General features: G+C 46.2%; 1 protein-coding gene across 2 annotated transcripts in view; it reads right to left on the bottom strand.

Annotated features, from left to right (window-relative positions):
• The window catches only part of PAIP2B (poly(A) binding protein interacting protein 2B), an 86674-nt gene that overhangs the window by 42479 nt on the left and 17894 nt on the right, over nt 1–26301 (bottom strand). For both annotated transcript variants that reach the window (XM_078674530.1, XM_078674529.1), the window contains exon 2: nt 14568–14719. In XM_078674530.1, coding sequence (XP_078530656.1) covers nt 14568–14711 — 144 coding nt within the window. In that variant the 5' untranslated portion in view covers nt 14712–14719. The remainder of the gene's footprint in view (nt 1–14567; nt 14720–26301) is intronic.

Genomic DNA, 26301 nt, shown 5'->3' with positions numbered 1-26301 from the left:
AAAGTGCAGAGAAGAGGACCCATCCTGCCGGAAACGAGAGATTGCCGCTAGGAAGACCTTCAAAGTGGAGTTGGAAAGTCCTGATTGAGCCAACTGCAGAAACAGAAGCTGAGCAGGAGAGGAGTGCACGGGATGGATGTTGGCAGCGGCACACCAGTGACAGAACCTTTTCCACTTTAGCCTGCAAGTCTTTACTGTGGACGGAGCTCTCGCATTGGCAAGAACGTCTCTACATGAATATTTCACTAGCAAGTGGGCAAATTCAAGGGGCTCAGGTTCCAGGCCGATAATTTGAGAGAGGAGGGGTCCTGATGACAGATCTGACCCTTGTCCATTGTGAGGAGATCCGCTCGAGGACGAAGGAGGATGGGTTCGCACTGTGAAAGAAGCAGCAGCTCCGAGAACAATGCTTGTCGAGGCCATCTGGGAGCGATCAGGAGAATGTGGCACGGCTGTCTCTGCATTTTCCACAACACTCAAGGAACCGGCGGAAAAGCGTAGGCGAATAGATCGCACCAGTCCATCAAACGGGCATTCCCGCATGACCCTTGATGGGGAAGCCAACTTGCATAAGACGGGCATTTCCGGTTCACAGGGCTCGCAAACAGATGCGGACCTGCTGAGGGAGTCCACTAGGATTTTGGAGATGCCTGGTAGGTTAACCGCTGTCCGGGTTATGGGGTGACGGAGCGCCCAGTCCCAGATGCTCTGAGCCAGCTGAGAAAGGAGCGGTGACTTGGTGCCGCCCTGTTTGTTCACATAGTGCATACTGGCGGTATTGTCTGTTTGAATGAGCACAGAATCTCCCTGGAGCAGAAGATGGAAAGACTTTAGCGCCAGGAAAATAGCCATGAGTTCCAGTTAGTTGATGTGCCAGGAACGCTGAGACAGGGTCCACTTGCCCTTTATGGATAGCCCCTGAAGATGTGCACCCCAGCCCTCCAGGGAGGCATCCGTGGTAAGGATGAGCTCCGGAGCGACGGGGAGGAAATAAGTACCGGCAGCGATGTTTGACGGTGGAGCCCACCATAAGAGAGCGGACCTCATCCGAGCGGTCACCAGAACCAGATCGTTGAAAGAACCGGTGACCAGACGCCACTGCTTGTCCAATTCCTCCTGAATTGAGTGACTCTTGAGCCTGCAATTTGGGATAAGGGAGATGCAGGAGGACGCCATCCCGAGAAAGGATTCCAATACACGAACTGAAACGGACCATTTTGAACGGATGAGAGCCACTAGGCGTAAAATCCGCAGCCGAAGCGCGTTAGACACGAATGCTTTCACCAGCGAAGTATTCAGAGTGTCGCCTAGAAAAGTCCTGCAGGGAGCTGGATCGACCTGAGACTTCTCTATGTTGATGGACAGACCGAGAGAGTGGAATAGAGTCAGATAGAATTGAGTGTCCTGAAACGCCTGGTGACGAGATTGCGACTTGATGAGACAGTCGTCCAGGTAGGGAAAGATTTGAATGCCCTTCAAATGCCACCACCGGAGCCAAGACTTTCGTGAAGACGCGAGGGGCGGAGCGAAGGCCGAAAGGCAGAACCTTGAATTGAAAGGTCTCTGCGGCCCACCCGAATAGCATAAGTACTTCCGGTGTCTTGGAAGTATCGACACGTGGAAATAAGCGTCCTGAGATCGATGGGGGTCATGAACTCGTCCTTCGAGAGAAGGCGGAGAATTTCCACAAGTGTGAGCATGCGGAAGGATTGGCACTTCAGGTACTTGTTTAAGGCTCGTAAGTCGAGGATCGGACGCCATTCGCCGGACTTAGAGGACGAGGAAAAAACGGGAATAGAATCCCATCCCCTTCTGAGACTTGGGAACCACTTTGATGGCACCTTTCTGAATCACGAGTCGAATCTGTTGGAAAAGCACCTTGAGGTGTGCCGGAGGCGGACCAGATGAAGGAGTGTGGTTTGGAGGGAATTTGACAAACTCCAAAGCATGGCTCTAAGATACAATGTCCAGCACCCAAAGGTCTGAGGTGATTGAAAACCAATTGGAAAAGAAGAGGGAGAATCAACCTCCAACTTTGAGCGGGGAAGGCAAATCATTGCTTCTTGGAAGCGGAGCCTCTGTAGAAAATTTTCCTCTGTAGGATTTTAAGACAGCTGTCGAAAGGACTGCTGCGACTGGGAGTAATGCCTCCGATTTCCTTGGCCGTAGGAGCGGTACTGGTTGAACCCGCCATGAAAAGAAGGTGCCGCGTCCGCGTGCACCACAAAGAGGCTGTTTGCGAAACTGCAAAGTGCCCAGGGCACGAGCCGTCTCGGTGTCCTTTATGGTCTGAAGTGCGTCGTCCACATGCTGGCCAAAGAGCGGTTTGCCGTCATAGGGCATGTCTAGGATCTTAGTCTGAACCTCCTGGCGAAAAGAGGTGGAACAAAGCCAGCCCGATGACGCAAAACAGCCGCCCCCGCAAGCTGACGAAAACCAGTGCATGCAATGTCCACAGAGCAGTCTATTTCAGATGACGCTCTCTCCCCCTCCTGAAGAATCTTGAGAGCCTCTGCTCTGGAGGGCTCAGTAATGAGGTCGATAAAAGAAGACATATCCGACCACATTTGGCGGTCATAGCGCCCAAGAATGGCCAGAGAATTTGCAGCCCTCACAGTGGTAGAAGCCATAGTGGAGAATTTTTGTCCAATGGCATCAAGACGACGTCTCACGGTCAGGAGGAGCGGTAATAAGAGAAGGCGGATTCCTGGAACGACGTGCGGCCTGTGTAATGACAGAATCAGGTTTAGGTTGCGCTACCAGGCAGGCTGGAGAACCCTGGGGCGCCCTATATTTCTTCTCTAAACGAGGAAGAAGCGTCGGGATAGAATTCGGCATCTGCATCAGTTTGACACCCTCATTCCAGATGAAATCAATTATGGGCACTGCCCGGACCAGTTTAAAAAGGTAGACGCTTGAAGTCAAAGAAAACAGCCCTCATCTTTCAGGACCATAGGGAGCTTGAAGTGCAGCGCCGCTCGCTCCATAAGTTGGCGAAAACCCACTATATCCACAGGAGGGGAATCCCCTGGAACCGAAGGTGGCGGCGATGGCGTCTGGAGAATCAGCCATGTTCCCATCATCAACTTCGCAGTCTTCCCGATTTGGGCGAACGTCATCATCCTCGTAAACAGTCGCATGAACCTGAATAGAGGTAGTAGGTGGTGCAGAAGATGCAGACGGCTCTGGCATTGCAGTAGAGGGAGGAGTCGTTGTTGTTGCAGGCACTGTAGGATGAAGGGACCCCTGGTGAGAAGGTGGAAATCACCTATTATAATCCTCCAGCATATATTGGAGATTAGAAATGAGGGAGAGTGGTATTTGCGCTGTGGGAACCTGAGCAGAAGGTTCCTCCTCATGGTAGCAAGGATCTTCCTGATCGTCCTCATAGTCCTGACATTTCATAACCAGTTCCGAAGGGCTTCGAGCTGCCCAGAACCTATCATCTACCTCAGAATCAGAGTCATGCTCCGAAGCAGTGGCAAAAAGGTGATGGAGGTGGAGAGTGACGCGGAATGGGAAGCTGATCCAAAGGTCAATGCAGACGGTGGTGCAGAGGGTCAACAGCAGGAGCCCTGAACTTGATGAAAATGGCACCAGAGGCAGTGATGCGAAAGACGACATCGACCACGATAACACAGTCGACGGGACAACCACCGTCGACGAAGATGCTGATGAAGCAGACGACTGCAAAACCACAGCAGTCGACGAAGCCGACGACGGAGCCACCGTCAACGGAGCCGTCGCACCAGTTGTCGATGGAGCAGTCGTCGACGGAGCAACCGCCGAAGAAGAGGCTCTCTTCACAGGAGACTCCCTTCTTCGACATCAACGAGGAGATTGGAATCGTCGACAAGACAGACTTGAAGTTTACACACACCATCGTCGACACGGATGTAGTCGACGCAGCCGCCGCCGACCCACTGGCACAAGTCGTCGGTAGAGACAGCAGATTGTCGTCGTCGGTACGACCGTCGACGATTTAGCACGTTTAAGGGAAACCTGCGTAGGAGCCGTGGACGCCTGAGAGTCAGATCTCGAGGGCGTAGGCGTAGCAGGAAGAGCAGAAGACACAGCAGGAGCCTTCTAGAATTCAAGTTTCTTCTTTTTCAGGAATGGAGATGGCATATCCTGCACACTGCTACGTTTTGAGGTGGCTCTAGACCCAACTGACGCAAGGCTTTCTGCATCAGAAAGTGGTGAATCCTTCTCCTTCAACCTCTGCAACCAAAGGAAGAGACGCCCCTCCCTGTCCTTAAGGATCTTGGTGGAGAAAGTCCTGCAAATTTTACATTTGCCTACCTCATGCCCTGGATAGAGGCAATAAATACACTTCTTGTGAGGGTCCTCAGAGAAGAGCCGCAACTTCCCACAAGAAGCACAAGGAAGAAACAAAGACTTCTTACTTAAAGACACCTCAGAAAAACATCCACAAGGAAGTTGAAAACTGAGCAGAGCTCAGGGAAACTCCCTTCACACGACGTGCGGTAGAAAATCTGAGGGCCTGAGCCTCTGAGAAGGTTCTAGAGGGGTGCTTGAGCCTGATTGGCTGTAGTTTGGACTAACATAATGACTTGGATATGTTATGAAAGTGCTTTTTTCTTCTAATGTACTCCTATGCGTTTCTGCTATCCTCAGTACTTGTAAGTATTTATGGTTTTAGAATGTATGTAATTATGTTTGTATATATATATATATTGTTGGTTTTTATTGCGAATTTATTTACCGTGGGACTACCACTTAGACGACGGGGAATATTCAAGCATGTGAATCTATGAAAGACACCCCAATACTGGACAACGTCACCCGATATTCTACTTCTACGGAGCATGATGCAGTCTTCTGAAAAACACTACAAATTCCACATATCCTAAAGAGGACTCTGCTGGAAGAGTATATTGCTAGGAACTATTACCAAATGTGTTTAAAAAAAAAAATTAAAACACGAGACCAAATATCTTCTCTGTTTTATTAAAATGGCATTGTGTGTTACCTGGAATATCTAAACAGCTTCTCACTGGATGAAAGGAAGGAGCACATTAGGTGTGAAACAGTCTAGATCAGATGACAGGATTGGAATAAGGGAGTCCTTTGATTACATTTCAAGCTAAAGTGAGGTGCTTGGCAAGAAGTATATCACCGAGCTTTGATCACTCGGTCACCCAACTACAGAAACCAATGAATCACCTGAAGATAAACAGAAGCAGTCATCTCTACTGAAAACATCTTGTAAACACTAGTTGTACAGATGTCCAGCCTATAAAATCTGCAGCAACTCTGCATCCACTCCTGTAAGCTGCACCATCGATGGGAGAGCTGCAATCATCATCCATGGTTGCCATCATAAGATTTATGCTAATTTAGCCGCGTGGAAATACTTTGCAACTAGAAACTGATTAAGGTTGTAAAGACCAATCCTGAGCCTGTTGCGCCCAGTGCAGAGGGCACACTGGAGCTTGGAATAAAACCACAGGCTTTCATTGTTGCCCCAGATTACCTAAAGTGGTAATTTTCAATTAGTTACCGGAACTGGAGAGAACCTTCCCAATTCTTGAGGGAAAGATAAACATTTTTGTTGCTGTTAAGTACCCACTAGTCCACAAACTACAAGCGTCCATGAGGGATGCAGTCTCACTGACTAGGGATGCATCATTTACCACTCGTTTTTTGACCCTCTAAGTAGAAGTCAGCCTAATTTCAGGAAGACATCTTGAGTTCCTGCAAAAAGGTTTGGATTTCAACTAAACGCCACTCTTGTTGGATACTTAATGTCGCCCTTGAAACAGCTCAACTGTTTTGAAACATTGTAACAATGTGAACTATTTGAAACCTTTTCTTGAGATGATGTAGTCTTAGTGGTCACTGTGCAGCATTGTGTGTAGTTTGGCTGTTTAAAACCAGCATCCCAAGGGCATATTATTGACAGTTCAACTGAAGGACCAAAGTTACTCCTTCTGGGCATTTTTACCCTGAGTAGCTCAACTGGGAATTCAAACACTTCAGGAGGTGGTTGGAGGCTCAGATTAAGTGTGACACAATAGAAAATACTTTAACTTGCCAATAGCACCTGCCCTTAAAAGCAATGTCATACTTTGGGTCTGGACTGCTAAGTGGACTCTTTAGCAAGAGCTTTTATCCTACAAAAGGGTTTGAAATCTAAGCAATGGATGCTAATACTTTGCACCATTACCCATATCTGGGTATGAACCAAATATCAGTGCTATACTGGTACTAAGTACAGTATGAAAACTGTAATCCCTTAAACCAACGAAAAAAACTTGGTGAATTCCTGGTGAGCCTACAATCTTGTTAGAATGTCCACATTGGCACCGAGGTTCAACCAGTCTAGCTCACCTGCTAGTTTTACTTTTTTCAAGGACCAAATTCAACCAGTCTAGCTCACCTGCTAGTTTTACTTTTTTTCAAGGACCAAATGTACTAGTGAGAGGGTATTTGCTAGGCAGGTCCTTGGGTGCCTTTTTACTACAATGCCTGTACTTGCACTTAACTGGGACCAGAAATGCCAATAAATCTGGTACCATAATGCTTGCAGTCTTTTTCCAAAAGTAAGATGCCTCCTACAGACAATATAGCAGAACCCAAACCAGGGTTATGAAGGCCAACTAGCCCAGGGGCTGATGAGAAATAGTTTAAGGCACCGTGGAGTTAAATTGTGGGTCTAAAACAGTGCACACATACCCACACCCCTCCCAGTTTAAGTCCTGTTCCGCTGCAGCTCACACTATAATGGAGTCTTGTTTTCTCCCGTACAGCTTATTTGTAACAGAGTTCCTGTATACCTAGATGCACTAATACAAGTCTTTTTTTTAAACAATTGGGCTATATGCAGGTCTCTTCAGAATAAAGGAAAAATCCTACTGGCGAATGCAGTTCAGCTCATCATGCAGACTTGAAAACTTACATCCAGGTTATGTCATGCAGCCACAAAGCCTGTTCGCTCCATAAAGACAGGCCAGATCTGGAGAGAAAATTGCAACTGAAGACATTCTATCCTTGTTTCTCTATGTTCTCCATCACTACACATGTGCAAGAAGCCCTGAGTGCAGAGAGGACTATGAATGAAAATAAGGAATGATGTAAGGGTATAATTCTTGGATCTCTCCTGTAGTCAAGTGAGCTCCTCCAATTCTAAAGAAAAATCCTCTCCGGTCAAGACAAATTTAACACATTTGAGCCCAGATGACCCAGTGAAGTATTTCAGACTAATGTCAGTGATGATGTGTACTAAGTTCAGACCCTGCTAGGTATGTGGCCCTTCTGCCACAGGAAATAAAACAAGCATTGGCACAGCCAATAGGTCTCGCCTTTGGGACATTATAAGTGTTTAGCCATGCAACAGTTTATGTTGTTGCACCTTAGAATACCACATCACTAAAGCGCTGTAATCAAGTGCCGTTCCTGCATAAATCCATCACTCTTGTTCTAGAGATCTAACCACATCTTTTTATCTTCTCTCAAAATAAAAAAAAGTGTATTTAGAACATTTTTGTTTCGCCGTCAGATGAAACGAACACCAGTGGTGCAAATAATTGACAACCATTGTCTTGGTTTGACATCAGGCACAACACTAATACCGTGACGATAATTTCAATTGTCACTAATGCAATCAAAAAGGCACAATACAGAAACATTGCATTTGGCTAAATAGGCAGCGGACCCGCTGTGGGTGTTGGCAGTCCTACAGCACACAACGGAGGCCCCGCTGCCCTCCCCCTTAAGCATATTGACTTCCGGTGGTTGCCAGGAGTGAGAAGCAGCGTGAGGGCACTGAGCCAGGCATTTTGCCTGGCAAGACGAGGGAATCGGCAGACCCGCCATTTTCTGCCTAACAGTACAGCCTATACCCGCGTGACACAGGTGACTGTGCTGCTGCCAAAACGAAGGATGCCTGGATACGGGCGATAAAGCGGCGGCCCTCCAGCAGAAATAAAGTGCGAGAGGCCGTGGGGGAGGAGCGCGGCTGCGGCCACCATGACGTAAGAGAAGTGAACTTGGTAGAAATGCATCTGTGAATCCCCAACGAGCACCCGTCACGGAAGCAACGTGGAAAGTATCTACAAGCCCGGACAGTGGAGATCACAAGAGAGCCAACAGGACACGGCTGACACCATGTGGAAGTACCAGGTACAGGGACCGGGGGCTGGTACAAGCAGAGCAGACTGCTGCATTCGCAGTATAGAGAGGGGGGAGTGGAGGCCAGCAGAGCGACGCGATCTGAGGTGGGGAGAAAGCTTCTGGCTGCACGCGTGAACGCTAGCGCTAGGCCATGTGGCAGCACTTTTAAAAGCCCAAAACTAAATGTCTCGCCCAGCAGCGCATGCACTGGCTCAGGCAAGACCTAAAAAGGGGGTGAGCCTCATTTGTGGCGAGGAAACTTAGTGGACAAATGAATTGCTGAATATTGCCTCTAAACCACAACAGACACCGTCTAATTAAATGCATGGTAGACAAGTAGGAAGGAAGGTGGTCTCCCATGAGTCTAATTCCTGGGCTCGGGCTCAAGATAGATAAGCCAGACTTATCCCTCGAGCTACAGTAAAACTGTATGCAGTACCCATTACCACAAATGGCTGTTCCTCTGGTATCTTGCACTTAGACTTTAATGCTGTTGATGAAGTCTGCACAGATGGTATGAAAAACGTCACCAAAAATAAGAGTTAAAAACGATTTGATCTTGGCATAAAGTTCAATAAAAATGACTAGACATTAAATTATTGCTCCTTGTATGGTCAAGGCTCACAGGAAAAAAAGCATCCCAATCTAGGCTGTCAAACTATGTGCCTCTCCTGTCAGATGCAAACTAAGGGTCAGCCATCTATGAACTCAAACTGACTATACCACGTGCAGTAGGTCGCATAGAGATCTTCTGTTTGGAGCGGAAACATCTTAGACAGCAATTGATAGCTTGTTTGATATCCATCGTCAGCTAACAAGTGAGCTAATGTTTACACTCTCCTTAACCTCTTCAGCGCGACCGCGTTTCCCCCTCCGGTGCTGGGCGGTAATAGAAACGGGCGTGGTCATGACGGAACGGTTCCGTCATGAGCACAGCTCAACCGTAGCTCATGACGGAACCGTTCCGTCATGAGCATGGAAAGGGTTAATAAAAGCTCATTTATGACTGAAATACTACTCTTACAAAGCCAGATTACCTTCATACTTTTGGATGTTAACAGCCAATCAAGCACAACAAAAACACACTGCATTAAATGAATAGACATGCAGCCGTTTTCTATACTGTCTTATTCACTTCCAATGTGGAAACTTCCCCCTGTTACTGGAGTGCACAACTCCAAGTGGAAGAGTAAGCAAGCATTCCTCAACTAAACCTGAATATGGTCAGACAAAGAAACCTTTGTACTATTTTTCTAGTTTAGAAGCAGTGTTTAAGTCAAACTATTTTTTGTTTCTTTTAACTATAGCTGAGGCCATTATTAAACTTTAAGCATAAAGAACTTCTGGGCAGATGGAGAACATTTTGGTAACAAGAAAATTCCCAGCACCACAGAAAGGGGAGAGAATATGGCCCAACGGCTAGGGCAATCAACCTAAGAGCTGGGCAACCGGGTTCGAATCTCGGCAGGGACGCTCGACATTCTGTGATTCTGGGCAATTCATTTAATCTCCCTGTACCTAACAAAAATTAATGTATCCGTCTAATATAACTGGTGCTCATGTAAACCACTCTGGCACCTTCGGGTCTCGTTTGCGCTATATAAAACGTTAACAAAATAATTCAACCAAAAACATTAAATTCTATATTTTGAGGCTACACAAGTTTCAATAACTGCTTTTAATAAACAGTTCCCCAGTTTCATTTGAGGTAGCCCTAGAAGATCATGCAGGGGGTTGCCGGTCATACATGCAGTCCTCTCTCATTTAGAGCTGCCAGCAAATGGCACTACCATGGCGAGTTCAGGGTTATTGGCTCTACCAGAGAGAAACATTCGCTCTAAACATTGTAGAATTAATCTCCCCCCGGAAGCCACCCCTTTGGTGGCAGTCTTGGTAGGGGTGCCCCCACTTGGACCTCATGATACCGAATCCACACGGGCCTCGATACGGAAAACTAAAAACTGGTGTGACCAATACTGCTCTAGTAAACCAGAGATCTCATCCCACCTCATAATGGTCAGGCGGGTAGAGTGGGTGGGAGACAGACCCAAACAGGTTAATGGTGACTTTATTATTGTCAACTTTAACAAAACGTGATATAGCCAATGGGCTGTTCTGGGATGCCTCCGACTAAGAGACTGGGAGCATCAGAGCGCCCTGTCTTTAGACTTCTTTTATTCTCCGGTTGGGAGACCACAGGCTTTTGATAGAATTTATACTGAGGCTTCTGTGAAAATGTCATACCAGACTTTCAATCATCAACCCCGTAATATAGGCACTAAGCTTCGTCTAGAAAGGTCCAGTGGTAGTGCTGTGACAGCTCCCCAACTGCCATCCCTTCCCTTAGGGCTTGAGGGAGGCCCCTTAGCGCTAACTAATAGATTCCTTCCATTGTCTGAGCTAAATGTTAACGATTGACTGGAGGTGCCAGATGAAGGTTTACCTGTTCCCAGTTATATTGGTCTGGCCAAAGTAGAAGAAAATCTCCCTCATTGTAAAATCATTAGCTGGAATATTGCGGGTTTAAGATCCAAAAGAACAGACTCAAATTGGCTGAATTTTATAAAACTTTACAATATAATTGCCCTCCAGGAAACTCGGGGGGGGGTGGGGGGGGGGGGGAATAATAGTTTTTGGTTAGATGGGCATACATCGTACCGTTTACCCGCACGCCCTGCCCCGGCAGGTAGAGCTAAGGGGGGGGTTAGTGTCCCATTTTCCTTAAAGTTAAAAGGGTCATTGAAGAGGTTAGATGCGGCTTACCACAATTGTTTGGTTATAGAGTTAACTGTTCCTAACTACCCTAAATTATTATTTGTTAACCTCTATAATTCTGGGAAATGTGATGTTATGAACCAACATCTCAGTTACCTGAATTGTTTTTTAGATTCTTATAGGTTGAAACAATCCACATTTTATCATATTGTACTTATGGGCGATTTGAACATTCATTTGTGAGTATTGAACTGTTACATTGATGACCATCTAGGGCATGTTCATTCGGTGATTCCCCATTTTGATCACACACAGCAGGGGGGGAGGCCTTGGAGGACCTTCTGGCCAGAGCACATCTTTTTTAACCCAGTTTTAATGATCGATCTAATCGGGTCCCCTCATTTAAAGCAAAGGATAGGGACACAGTTATTACTTTATATATTTTTGTCTTCCCCATTGTTAGCGAAGGTAATATTTTACAATGCGAGGCTGTCCACATTTAGTGACCATAACCCTGTAATATTAGAGCTAGATGGAGATTGTGGTCTTCTGGAAAGCAAGTGGTTTCTAACTCTGTGCCACCTAGTAATCAGGGTAGGAGACTCAAATGGTCCAATGTAATTCCTGACTCATTCTTTGCAGATGTTTGTACAAAGGCTGCAAAGAACATAGTAAAATGCACTGATTTAACCACCCCAAGGGCTGAGGTCTTAAGCGCCTTTGATGACATTTTTTAACAGATAGCAGCGGAAAGGACAGGGTTATCTAAACCAAGATCTAACAAGGGGGAAAGATGGTTCGACAACAACTGTTCACGGGCCCACCGTAATTTACTTCAGGCCCTGAAAAATATACCGCGTGATAAGATTCTAATAGCCAGTCTAAGGAAGCAATATAAGTTAGCGCTCATACACATAAAAATTAGATCAAAGTTTGAGGCATTGGATGCACTTTTATCGGTCGTAGTCCTTAAGGATAGCTCAAGATTCTGGGCTATCGTTAACACTCCACTTTTTTTCTGGCCTTGAAAATGATTCTATGGAAAGCAATATTACTGAGGCACAGTGGTTTTCCCATTTTGAGAGTGTTTATGGGTCTAATGTGGATCAGGACTCCTGTGCTATTTCATTATGCCAGAGGGGCTCAACTTTGCTGGTATTTAAGGAGGACATTGAAAGGGCAATAACTGAGATTTCTAGCAATAAAGCACCTGGCCCCGACTGTGTGCCAGCGGATCTGTACAAATGTCACCCCAAATTTTGGTCAAAGATATTAACAAATGTTTTTAATGCTTCGGGCGCACTGGGGTTCCCTGCATCTTGATCCCGGTCAACAATTATACTGTATTTAAAAAGGGGCAGAGAGGGGATCCTCGGTCTTATAGACAGATTTCATTGATTGACTCTGCTGTTAAAATACTAGGTAAGGCAATTCTAGCCAAAGTAAAGGTTTGGGTAAATGATAATGTCATATCCAACCTACAATATGGATTCCGGCAGGGCAGAAGCACCATGGATCAGTGCCTGAATCTTTATATTTTAATAGGCAATTACACAATGGCTAAATCAGGTTCATTCCATATGGCCTTTATGGACCTTTCCTCAGCATTCGATCTGGTTAACAGATCGAAGCTGTGGACCATTTTGCTTGATATGGGCATTGATCCTTGCCTGGTTTACTTTTTGGCTGATTTGCACCAGGATCTGTCAGCTTCAGTTAGGGTCTCTCAAGCAGGGAATTGCACAAAGCATTTTAAATCTGGCAGGGGTGTCCGACAGGGGTGCATACTGGCGCCACTACTCTTTACATCAATTCGCTTGAAAAATCACTAGTAGTGGCAACCCCAGACGTTCCGCGTGTAGAGGAAAGGCTCATCCCTGTTCTTCTATAAGCGGACGATGCTGTGTTACTAGCCCGTACTGCTGTAGGTCTACAAAGGCTGCTGGATCCTGTGGAGCTTACATGCAGTCCCTGGACCTGATATTTAATATTTCAAAATCTCATGTAATGACAATGGGCCGAGGAAATAGAAAGTCTAAATCCTTTTTTTGTAATGGGGCTGAGGTGACGGGGGTGATCTCCTTTACTTATTTGGGGGTACTTTGATGAAAAATGCTCCTGGGTCCCCCAAAAGAGTTAAAAAGAAGGCAGTTGTTAGATCTACCTCAGCTTTATTAGGGTTTGCACAGCGCTTGGGGGTGAGGCAGTTTGAGGCCATGCTTAACATTTACAGATCTAAGTGCATGGCAATTGCTAAGTATGGCTCATCTATTTGGGGTTACAAACAGCAGGGTGGGGTACAGTTAGCAGAAAATAGATTTCTACGTGCCCTTCTGTCTGTACCACAATCTTCCTCAACTTTCGCATCCCATCAGGAATTGGGGTTGGGCTATGTTTCAGATCAGTTGAGCCTAGCACCGCTGGTTTGTTTGCTTAAAATCTGGCTTAATGCAGATAGTACCCTGAACCATCAGATCCTGCAGGACTGCATTAAGCTGGACAAAGCCAGTAGTATTCCATGGCTGTCTTATGTTAAACTCATGCTCTTTAAATTGGGGCGGCCTGATCTTTTTAATTCTCCTGAGGGGATTAAAAAAAAAAAAAGAAAATGTGACTTGGGTCAAATTCCAGTTTCTGAATCTAGAGGCGTTGAATCGAGAGGAGCAGGAGCTACAGGAACCTCAGGTTAGGGCCCATTATCTGACAAAATCCTCTATGTTAATCGAGCTTTATCTGAGAATTGTAACCAAGGCTTTCCACCGCTGGCTCCTCACTAGATTTCGTATTAATTCATGCTGGGGGGGTTTGCCGGGGTGGTGTAAACCAGAGGATGCTGCTCGGTGCCAGTGTGATAACCATCCCCCACAGGATACATTGCACTTTATGATGATTTGCTGTTACTACAATGATATCCGCAGGAAGTTTTTAGTCCCCTTATAAAAGGATAAAGGATTTTTACAGGTTAGACCAGCGTTGCTTTACCTTCAGATGTTTAACAGTACTTGGGATATTTTTAATATTGCTAGTTTCTTTGTTGCTGCTGTTCACCTCAGGAGAAGGAACATTTCTATGATAATTAATGCTTAAAGCCCATACATCTATATTTTAAGGACATTTTATATAATTAGACACATTGTTTTATCACTGATGAATTTTACTGTTACGGTGTTTAATTTGTCGAGTGGTTTTTGTATTTTTTGTGCTGTACGTTTATGATTTTAATTAAAATAAAGTGGATGACTGACTAACTATGCTTAGAAAGATGCAGTTAAACAAAAGCTAAGTTATATAAATACCTACATACACACAAAAGGGTACACGTTTAAGCGTCCAAGGCAACACAGCTTGGCCTTTAACCGACAAAAAAAAAAAAGTGCATTAATGTCTCATGAGAAGTACACAATCAATTTCCATAATTTTAGAGTCAACAGTGCTCTGAAAACTTCTGTTCCAACCGACTCTGCCTACAGGTAGTTTCAGCTGACAATCGCAATGCACACTTAGCTCGTGTTACCTCTGGCCTGGTTACGTTATATAAAAATACTGAAATGGGGTAAGATTTCAGTACAGAAAAATTGCAGATCTGCAAGTCAATTTCAAGTATGAAACAGCACATATTTGAGGCTGGCAATAATAGTATTAATTTGAACAGGGTGACAATTGCATAAACAAATATTCTACACAATACCCTTCAGTTTACAAGTTGAAATCTTCACCTGTCGATTGAAGTCCTCTTCGTTTTCCATCCACATGTACTCTTCAAAAGGGTTGGATTCATTTTCATCATGTCCGTTCACTACCTGGTCATCTTTAGATTTGTTGTTGGATGTTGTGTTGGGCGCATTTGAGCCATTCATCATTATAGATTCTAAAAAGAAGAGATAACGTTATAAAAAAAACTTTGTTTAGGGCCCTAGTGCTAGCTTTAAGGCGGTAGAAGCAATAAAGTGTCCAACTCACTTGTAAGCTCTCCTCCCACTTTTTTTTTTTTAAATCAGGCAAAATTATGGCAGCATGCTAGAGCTTCCTGCTACATCAAGATTTTGTTGTGAAAAGATAAGTGGAAAAACCTGTGCCAATATGGGTGCCACTAGTTACGGATAGGCAATACTTATAACCAAATTGCCCACAACACTTCAAAAAAGCAGCCGAACCTGCACTACCCAACCACCAAATGCCTTCTATTGCCAATGTAATTTTTTTTTTAAACAACCAAATTCTACAAATTGAACAGGCAAAAAAAAAAAAAGACAAACAAGCACAACGTTTTTCACTGTAACGCAAGCCTACAAAACAAGGAACGCAAATTATGTTTAAGCTGGCAGGACTTTAGCTGTGTTAGCCCCCCCCCCCCCCAACCGTCCATCCACACATGCTTTCCCAGATCTAAACAGTGCAGCACAAGTGTAAGCCTCAGCACAGTAGAGTGTACATGTAACACTGAAAGGGCAGCAAGGAACAAGGAAAATAAGCATTGGAAATGCCAGTAGGTCTAGTTTGGAACTGAAAGTGCTTTTTCAGTCAATGACCGGTGTAGGTTTACACAAAGTAATTGCAGCACTTGTGCATTCATTCAAACTGATTCAATCATTCACTACTATAACCACAACAAATTCACACGCAAGCTTAACATAAGCACACCAAACTAAAGGAATGAAAGTATTAGAACACATGCTGCCACTTAAAACTCTGCAGGAATAAAACTGCAACATTTAAGCCCAGCAGCAGGTGGCCTTCTTGGAATTGTGCTGTACATGGTCGTTGTATTGAAGTTCAAGCCATAACCGCCATGTTTAGAACCAATGTGTTGGCCATACTGGAATGGTAAACCAGTGGAACTATGGACTATGTCATTCCAGGACAGTAACCTGGTCTAGGGACTGTGGCACACTGCAGATGAAGTGAATAAACGGCAAACAGCGTGTTAGCACTGTTTGGGGAGCTGTAATATGCTCTACAATATGCACTCCATTTCTAATTTTAGATAGATGGACACCTGTGTAGTGATAGTTAGGTCAGTTTCCACCGAAAGCATTTTTTGTTTGGCTAACAACTGACACCGTTTCATGAATCAACCCCCCCCCCCACCCCCCACCCCCAAATGTAAGCCATTTCAGCTCCTGCCTAGAAAGTTTCAGGGTGATCAGTCAAGCGGGAGTCAAGAAAAAAAAAAAAGTGGTTTTTATTTTAAATAAAAAACACTGCTGGGGGGAGGAGCCGCGCGCCGGTCCGTGATGGCCGCGCAAGAGCTCGGCTCCACCGGACTTGTCCCCCAGGCCTTCAATCCTGAGACTTATCGTGTTTCTCAACCCCACCACCAGTCAGCTGAGGGCACGCGGTGCTCCTTGAAGTGACAACGACCCTTCTGCGACATCGGGGGCCGGAGCTACACCTCCCGTCTTCTGTGGCCTGTCCATCGCCAGGAGCCTGGGGCTCGATTTTGGAAGGTAGCCGGCTCTCAACAACACCGGGGCTGGAAGTTGGCGGTCAGGCACCGGCACCGAAGCGCTTGCGGTCGTGAGGGGGGAGCGAGGGCGAGGGGAGCTACTGAGAGGCCCCCCCCCCCCCGCCTGGGAGAACAGGAGGGGATTGCCCGCAAAGGGGTGGCAGCTGTTGGAGGAGTGCGACCAGACCTAGGAGGGAGGCCGGTGGAGGGAGTTATCGGCCGCTCTAGGGCCGGTAGCGGGCTGTTGCCGGGGTCCGCTCACACTGCTGTGACTGGGGAGTCATCGGCATCTGGACACCCCACTCGGGTTGGCGGGAAACTCCTCCGCCGCTGCTGGCATCGTGGCGGAGGTGGCGATTTGGTCTGTGACTCGGGAAAAGGGGGGGTGGGGAAGCTGTTGACATTGGGGCCTGCCCTGCTTCCCTGCCGTCTCGTCTGTTGGCTGAGGAACCCCACGCAATTATACCTGTCTGAGCTGCTGCAGCAGGCCCAGCCGGGCGCCTGTGCTGCTGCAGCACTGAGTTGGGGCAGAATTGGACATAGTGGGCTGCCATGGTGTCTTCCCGTGACTGCTCGGGTGGCTGCACGCCTCCCTCTGTGCTCTCCCATCACGCCACCATTACCACTGTGCAATCTCCTCTAGTGAGGGCCATCTTGTGGGAAAGCCCGGGAATCGCTTGTTCAATGCTGCGGGGTGTCTCCGTCCGGGGGACCAGTCTGGCCGGATTCTCTATGCTGGTGGTGTGATTTCATTTGGCCCTGGGATGCTTGGATGACCAAGGAGGCGCGTTTCTGGGCTGTGATTCCAATCTTAGACCTCAACGCGGCCATCCTACAGTTGCACGGACACAGCTATTTGGCCTTGCGGCTCTCCTGAGGCCAGCCTTTGCGGACCTGCCACCCCGGTGGACCAGCTGCTAATAAGTGACTGAAGCCTCTGTGGCTCCACTCATCCCGTGAATGGCGCTGGAGCTCGGGCCCGTTGGGTGCGTTGTCCAGTTGCTCATCGCAGCAGAGTATTGTTGATCTTTGTGGTATTGCCGCTTCTGGCAGAGCGGAGAGGCCGGCGCACCCCGAGGGCTGCACTTCCGATGGCGACCAAACCAGATGTAGCCAAGCATCAGTCCAGTTCCACCAAAGGGTCCAAACAGATTCAAACCAGTAAACTGGACTGCTACACGATGCACAGAGGTTCTCCTACGGATTCGAAGCGGTATTAGTTGGCCGGGGTGGGTGGATATTCTGGGTCACCGGCTGAGCAGACGCTGCTCGACGTGATAGTGGCGATCGATGGGAGTCCAGTCATCACTGGGACAAAAGATGGAGTCACTGAACAATAAACTGGACACTATGACAATTTAGGTCAATCTCACCCGGGCAGACCTCACCAAAGCAAGCGAAAAAGTCAAAATCACTGGACATAAGACCACCAGCTTAATCAATGACGTGGCGCTGCTCCAGCAGGAGGTGCGAGACCTCAAAACCTCTTGTGATCTGACCGATCGGAAACTGGATGAATACGATGGAAGAGCCCGACGTAAGGACAAATGTATTCTTGGCGTTCCCGAGAAGGCCGAAGGCCCGGCCCCGGACCTGTTCGTCGAGGACATCCTCCTTAACCATCTCAAGCCCAAGGGACTGGGTAACTTCTTTACCATCGACCCAGACCTGGTGCGCCCTCTCGCCCGATGATTGCGTGGGTTTTGAATTTCAGGGACAGAGACACTATCCTGCAGGCATCCCGCTCAGGAGGCCCCCTGAGATATGAGAACGCTACCTTTTCCTTTTTCCCCTGACTTCACGCACACTGTCCAGAAACAACGCCAAAGTTCCATTGCAGTAAAGAAAAAACTCAGGGACAGAGGTTTGAAGTATGCAATGATGTTCCCGGCTCGTTTGAGGGTGGAGGTCAAGGGGAGGGCCTGGTATTTTTGATAATCCGGAGGTGGCTTCGGACCGGTTGGACATTCGTCCCCTGAGCAGGCCGGAGGGGCAAGATCGAGACGGAGGAGGAGGACTGCAGGAGCAGGAATGATGGAGGCCGCAGAATCTATGGGACTTTTGAGAACTGTCAGGTAGTGGGCTTGACCAACACGTTTTTAATCAGTTTTGAACCCATGTACTACGGGCTGGTTCAGACGTGGGGAGGGGTCATCAATGCAGCGATGCTTCTATACCAGCTCAATAACAAATGGTAGGAGGGGATCAAAGTGCTTAGCTGGAATGTGAACGGGCTGGGTGATAAAATCAAAAGGGGGATGGTTAGTCAGTTCATTAGACGTCACTCCCCAGACGTGGTGCTGTTGCAGGAGACACATCTTATCGGGAATAGGTGCATGGCCCTCCACAGGGGGGGCTATAAGTGGTTGCACATGCCGGGTTCATGTCTGGGTCGGGCGGGGGGCAGGGGGGGGTCGGTATATTGCTCAAAAACTTAACCCCCGACTATTCAAGCCACTTGTTCCGATCAGCGGGGTACATACATTGGCATCTTGGGTCAATGGGAGGGGAAGACTGCTACTTTTGTTTCCATCTATGTCCCACCAGGTCTACAGACGGATACATTTCGAGATTTCAGCATTATTTTTCTAACTCTGCCTTTGGGCACCTTGGTCGGCGATTTTAATGCCATGGTCGATGGTGAAACGGATCAACACCCAGCCAGAATGCTGCGACCGGCGCAGAGGTGGCTCCCTGACTACTTGGATACAACGGGGTTAGTGGATAGTTGCCGGCTGTATAATCTAAGCGGCGTGCAGTATACGCATGTGTCGTCCGCACACCATAGTATGTCTAGGATAGACTATATCTTAGTCCTGGCCGCCCAGGCGTATGCTGTCCGGGAGGTGCGGCATCTGGGGAGGGTCATTTCAGACCACTCCACGGTCTGGTTACAGCTGGATTTTGACCAGGTCACTGCCGGCAAGATTGCCCCTATCAACCTGTGGCACCTGAGGGACCCCACTGTTAAGAAAGATATAGTCGGGGCTATGGACAGGTACTTCTAAGACAACCAGGGCATGGGGGACTCGGCGCAAACCTTGTGGTAGGCGTTCAAAACTGTTGTCTGAGGAGAGGTCCTATCCCTGTTCGTAAAGAATCAGAGAGCGACAGGCCGAGTTGGGGAAAGCAGAGGAGGCAGTGATAACTCTGGATAAGAAAATATCCCAGGCAGTCACCCCAGAAGGTCTCCACCGTCTTAAATTACGGCAGGATGAGTTTGGGAGTCTTGCGAAGGAGGGGGCCAGCAGGGCGCAGTATGGTGAGTCCTAGAGTAGGGTATATGAGCACGGACATAAAGCAGGAAAGTGGATTGCATGGCTGGAGAGGAGAGAGTGGGCGTCGCGGTTAGTACCTGAATTGCAGGGGAAGGACTCAGATGATCACTGACCCGCAGGCCAATGCCGATAGGTTTGCAGACTACTACAGTGAGGTATATTGGTCAGAAGGGGTGTACACGGAGGATGATAACAAGGTGATGATTAGGGACATCCAACTGCCCACGCTCTCCGATGACGACCCTAAATATCTGGATTCCCCGCTCACGAATGACGAGGTAGCGCAGGCTATCAGAGGAGTACACTCCGGCAAGGCCTCGGGACCAAATGGCATTCCTGTAGAACTCTACAAATTGAGTTCCAATAGAAATCGCTCCATTCCTTCGCTCTATGTTTAATGAAAGAAAAGATAGGAAGCAACTTCTGTATGACCAACGTATTGCCAACATAGTGGTCATCCACCAGGAGGGTAAACCCAGAGCGTGCTGTTCGTCGTATAGGCCTATCTCGCTTTTAAACGTGGAACCTAAGGTCCGGGTGAAGTAGCTGGCTACGAGGTTGACCAAGGTCATCACCACTTTGGTGCACCTGGACCAGTTGGGCATTATGCCGCACCGAAATACCGCCCTCACTTCGCACCAACTTCACGGGGTCCTGGGCCGGGCCCCAACAATTCAGGAACCGGCGGTGCTGGCGTCATTGGATGCCACTATGGCATTCGACAGTCGAATGGCTGTACCTTTTTGCGGTGCTTGAGAAACTAGGCTTTGGACCAGAATTTATTGACTGGGTGCACCTTTTGTACTATGCTCCACTGGCCAGGATAGTGGGAGGATAAAATCTCACTACGCTGATGATATCCTGCTTTACTGCACCAAACAGAGGTGGTCCCTGAGCTGTTTTTTGGATATATTGGCTATTTTGGGGAGGTACTCAGGCTTTGCTAATAATTGGTCCAAATCGGTTCCCTTCGTCCTCAAAGGGGACCCACCAGTCGTTCCTAACGCTTGCCAGATACAACTCGACCCATTGGGCCATAGGTACCTCGGTATCTGTATCACGTTAGATTACAAGCTCCGTTATACTAATAACCTGTGCTCCCCTCTTCCCCCCCACTGGCGCGATTTAGGAGTGATGTGGCGCCCTGGAAGGCGCTCCCACTCTTGATTTTAGGTAGAGCATACTCTTTAAAATGCTGACCTTGCCCCGGTTCCTATATGCACTGCAGAATGCAATGGACCCAATTCCAGCGTCCTATTCTAAGGAAATAGAGCCCTGTAGAGACAGTTACTTTGGGACGGTAAACCCCGCATAGTATTTTCTAAGCTCACCCTTTCCTGGTATGACGGGGCATAGGCCTGCCAGACCTCAAGAAATATTATTGGGCCTCCCAGTTAGCGGCAGTAAACCACAGGATATATGGTGCCCCTAACTATCCTGGATACGCCATGGACCGTTGGCAACTGCCAGGGGGCAACTACACCAGAGCACTTGATGCTGGGAACCGCAGATTTCCCCTCACAGGACGCACGGCACATGCCTTCCAGTTAAGGCATGCGGCCAACAGGCATCTTAAGTGGGAGGGGAAACTCACACTCCCCACTCCATTATGGAGTTCGGAGAAGTTGGGAAGTCTATGGAAGTCGAAAGGCTTTGACAAATGGGACTTCATTGGTATCACGCTCAGAAAGGATGTTTGGAGGGACGGTACGATTCACTCATTTGACTCCCTTAAGCTACAATATCACATGAGGGACTGTGAATATTATAGTTATCTACAGGTGCGGGGGTACGACACTTCCTCATGCCTCTCCTCTAGAAGATAGTGTTTTAGGCGGCCACCTTCCAACTCTACTATATAAGAATTGTATTAACAATATGGAAGACCCGCTAGAAGTTCTTAGATGGCAATGGCAGGAGGATGGGTTGGAGTTCTTAGATGGCAATGGCAGGAGGATGGGTTGGAGCTGGATGATGAGGATTGGCAGGAAGCTGTGTCATCCCCGCGGGTTGTGGCAATACCAAGGAGGCTCAGATTGGTGCAGCTAAAGATCTCACATAGGTCGTATGTCACGGGCACCGATTGGTCCGTATGGGCCGCTCAGAGCAGGGAATGCAGGAGGGGGTGTGGGGAACTGGGGACATGCACTTATATTTTGTGGCATTGCGCGAGAGAGCAGGAGTTTTGGTGGAGGGTCCACAGCACGTTGCGAACAGTCCTGGGTACAGAACTGCGGCTGGAAGCCCGCAGGTGTATTCTGAATACCTGGAAACCAACCAACCTTAATGCATACAAAAAGCAATGGGCAACACTGGCATTTATGATAGCGAAGCGTAATATTGCCCAATTGTGGGGAGCATGTCAGCCACCTCCTGTGGAGAAATGGAGGGAGGATTTGGACTGGTGTAGGTTTAGGGAAAGATCAGTTTATTCTGCCTGGGACTGTCCGGGGAAGTGGGGTAAGATCTAGGAGGCCTGGAATCACCATAAGGGGGGGGGGGGTATCTGTACCCCCCCCCCCCCAACAGGTCCCGAAGAGGCTGATGAGCACACGTCCCCTTGATCCACTAACTGTGATAACTGCACAATATTTTGAAGGTATGGAATGTCCTCGGACCTGTATTATTTTGTAATGTGTCACCTGATGTTTTTTTCTTTGTTGATTTTTGTTTCAATAAAAGGAATAAAAAAAAAAATAAACACTGCTTTCCCATGTTGACCCCCCCCCCCCAGGAAATTTTGGGAAGCGACAGAAAAAACTGGTGAGTTGAGCTTGCCAAATTTTGTGAAATTAGGAACTTTACTGAGAAAGTGGATTTTTGTTACTTTGTTTAAATACATTGTTTGAGAAATTCATGCTAAAGAGTTGGCCACAAAGGGATTAAACAGATCGGGATATCTGGACTACTTGGTCCAGATGTGCTCCGATTGGCACTTTAAAGGTGGTTAGTTCATTCTGATTGGCTGACTACAACCTGAACAATGTTGTAATGTAGGTGTGTGCTGGAGGGAGGGTTCCACAAAGAAACCCCCCCCCCCACACCAGACTAGCTGGTCACAACATGGACAATATGCTGTGGCAGACATTAACTAAGCGTGGTAAGATTCAAGTCACAATATAAATCATTTGTTGATGGTTCCATGCTAATGTTAGGAAATATGGTGTGTTCTAAGGTGATTTTATACTGTGAAAAACGCAGAGCCTTTGTTGGAATTTTATAAACCATGTTTGAAAGAAACATGTTTTCATGATTTTCCCAGATTATGGAAGGAGCTCCATAAACAGAGCACGTTTTCATTCAGTTCACTCCATCTATCATTTGTTAGAATAAAGTCTGATATTGAGTAATGCATGTAGTAGTCCCAACAGCAGCCTGTTGGTGAAGTAATCCAATGTACTAATACACAGCTAAAATCCTAACATTCTATCTTTGACAAAAGTGTAACACACCTAAAGCCATCTTGATGGAATCAAAGAATTTCCTTTAAACAGTACAAAATGAGGAGGCTCTTTTTGTCAGACAGTATAGATAGCGTCCTAGAAAGCTAAAATAAGGCAACAGTTTAGGACTTCTCAAATATCTTTAAAAAAACAACTGACTTCCAACACCAGCAGCGTCAGTTAATTCCTTAGTAATGAGCTGCAGCTTCACCACAGAGTTGTACTGAACAACTATTACTCTAACATTTACATTTCAATACAAACGTGCAGTACTACTGAACACCATATTGTTGGAAAATCAGCTTTTAAGTTTAAAGCATTTCCAAAAGAGTAGGCTAAATATAATAAACATTCCAGTGTTAATGGAGGCCTGAAGTCAGAGTTTAAAAGTTTGAGGGGAGATGGGGTTCTTTTTGTTTGAGGAATATTTATAGAGGAAAAAATAGTTCAGAGCCAAAGTCTGCATAAGCACAGCATCCCTTGCCACATGCGTTTAGTCAGCCTACCCATATTTTCACTCGTTTAACAGCGCCCTCGTTTTAAAAAAAACTAACATTTTTTAGGATACTTCATATAAAAAAAATAATGTTTAAAAACCACACACAAAGGTTGAAGTGCCATTATATATAGCAGCTGAAATAAGGAAGCAAAGCATTGGCAATGCCATTAAACCATGCTTATGAATGCACTGTCAGTCCAGACCACAAAAAGCCATGTACATTAACGACTGCCTCCTCCCAGCTGTGCTATTCCCAGAGAAAACCCAATAAATTATCTAGTTATCCAAGACACTAATAGAATTACAATGGCATGGGTGTGCTCCTGAAAGTTCATTCTAAGGCAGGTGGAAAAAATCAACAAACAATCACAACTTCATGGAGAGCAAGCAATTTTGTAGATGCACAAAAAAAAAAACTGAGAAAAGCTAAAGCTGCCATAAACTGTACATTATCTGCGGTGGATATATTGGCATTTGCCCGTGATAAATAGTTGTGATATAGTGGTATAGACAGATTGTATAAGCTGTGCAATTTTATTTCAAGAATTTAGAAGCGTCACACTTAGAGGTGGTTTATCTCATACTTCCATTGTAAGCACAGCTGTATTGTTGTATGCCCATCTCCGGAATGTGTATAGTACATACTTTACCCAACTACAGAGCATTTTCCATAGGGACACACAGATGCCTTTGCAATGGCAAATGTCCACCTCTCAATGTATCACTTAAAATTGTGGGTCATGCGCAGTCTTATGGCATCACAATGATTACATAAGGTCAGTATTGTCGCCAATTAGGTCATTTATCATGTCACATGTGATGCAAAATGCAAGGACATAAGCCGTGCATTGGGGAGGTGCAAATTAGTTAGGTTTATTTGCCTGCCAGGATCTTTAAAAAAAGTGTATGTAAAAAATAAAACGTCTTAAAATTCACCCGTTATAGTTGATTGAGCTGTCAGACCTTCCAAAGAGAATCTGTGTTTGTAGCTTCTCTCTAACCCCTATTTCTTCAGTTCTCCAGGCACTTTTGTTACTGTGTTTGTACCTCTCATTTTGGCAACCCCTAGCTGTCGCAGGGGTCTCATCCTCCACCTGTAGGACTTTGGCTTAATCTGATGAGTTGCCACTGGGTTCACAGGTCCGGTTTATTCCCAATTCTCTCCACTCACTTCTGCATCTCCCATCTGTGCAGTGTTTGCAACACGTTTCATATGAAATCGCCAGTCTGCATAGCTCACCAAAATCCTAATTATCTGTCGGTAGCCCTCCTAAACAACCACATGCCACATGCATGTCCTTTTGGTACACCTCAGCACATGCAATAATCTTTGTCTTCCACGTTAAAACCGATTTTTCAGGTTTTATTGGTTTGTTCATCCTCTCTGCAATCTAAGATAGATGTAACTGCATCCATGTGCATGTGTTTCAGTGTCTTATGGACGTGGTTTGGGGTCTATGGCTGTGCAATAATCATTGGGGTATAAATCAATTCAAGACTCTAGTCATAAGCGAAGGACCATTTACTTTAAATTCAAAATATTGCTTTCACATGAAAATTTGCAACAAATGTTTTGCGACTTAACGCCTGCTTTCGCTTCTTCAGGGCCAGGCTTAAAAACAAGTTCTGAATAACTTTTTATCAATGAAGGTCATGGAGAGCAGTAGGCCATGTCACATATGAACTTATTGTCAATCAACCGCAAATTTAGAGAGATATGGCAAACAGAATCCAGAGAATGAAAAACAAAATTAAGAATCATTAGTGGTCCATATGATCAAAATAATATGAAGCTTTAAGATTTGATAACCATCTCCAAAAGGAAACAAGGGGGTAAAAAGTAAGCTACTGATGTAACCAGGAAAAGTGCAGGAAATTGTTGATCATCCCTGAAAGAACAAAGATAAAAAGGTAAAATGTCATTACCTTTTTCGGTCCTCCAAGCTCGTCACGGTCGAAAACCAATTGATTTTTATAAATTCCTAAAGCTAAAATCTCTCCTCTCGATGCGTTCCATTAAACCCTCCGATAGTCTCAAAGATGTCACAAGTCAGGACACATCTCTAAAATATAAAAGCTTCTTTCCCCTAAGTCTTGCAAACGTCACATGAAATGTGAAGTAAAATGGTAATCTGAACCCAACGCCAGCAATATCCCATTTACATTGGAGAAAATACATATCACCCTATTCTCGAATAAAATATCTCCAATATTGTCGCAAATAAAACTTGTGCTAATAAATTGGACTTACTGGACACCCGAGAAAATCTTTAAACTTAATCTCAGTGAGAGCCTTTCATGCTGGAACTGTAAATCTCACATCGGCAACCTCACCCACATGCTCTTCTATTGCCCTACCGCGCAAACATACTGGGATAAGGTTTAAGAATGTATAAGCAATACTTTCAACATAGCCCCTCCAAAGGAATTTTCCTATATTACACAAGGTGCTTTGGACCCTAAGATCGAAGATGTGAATGACTAATACTTGCCAGATCTCATGCTCACTTTAGCCTGTAAAGTTGCACTGTGTAAGTGGAAAAGCTCCAAAGAAGTTTCTTTTAGAATGTGGCAGGAAGGGCTATCTTTCCTTAGAGGAGCAAATAATGTCACACTTCATAACTCTCCATGCCGTAATTCACACAGGAAACTGTGGTTGCCCCTTGATGCCTCATCCTTCTCATATGATCCCCTGTGAAAAATCGACCTAAGTCTCCAGACTGTAATGAGTATTGTACACTACATTTGCCAGCCTACTCCTGTACAGCATTGTATGTCCTACCT

The sequence above is a fragment of the Lissotriton helveticus genome, chromosome 2_1 (genome assembly GCF_964261635.1).
Source record: "Lissotriton helveticus chromosome 2_1, aLisHel1.1, whole genome shotgun sequence".
NCBI classification, from domain to species: Eukaryota; Metazoa; Chordata; class Amphibia; order Caudata; family Salamandridae; genus Lissotriton; species Lissotriton helveticus.
Note: the sequence above shows the minus strand (reverse complement) of the source record. Positions and strands in the feature narration are given on the sequence as shown.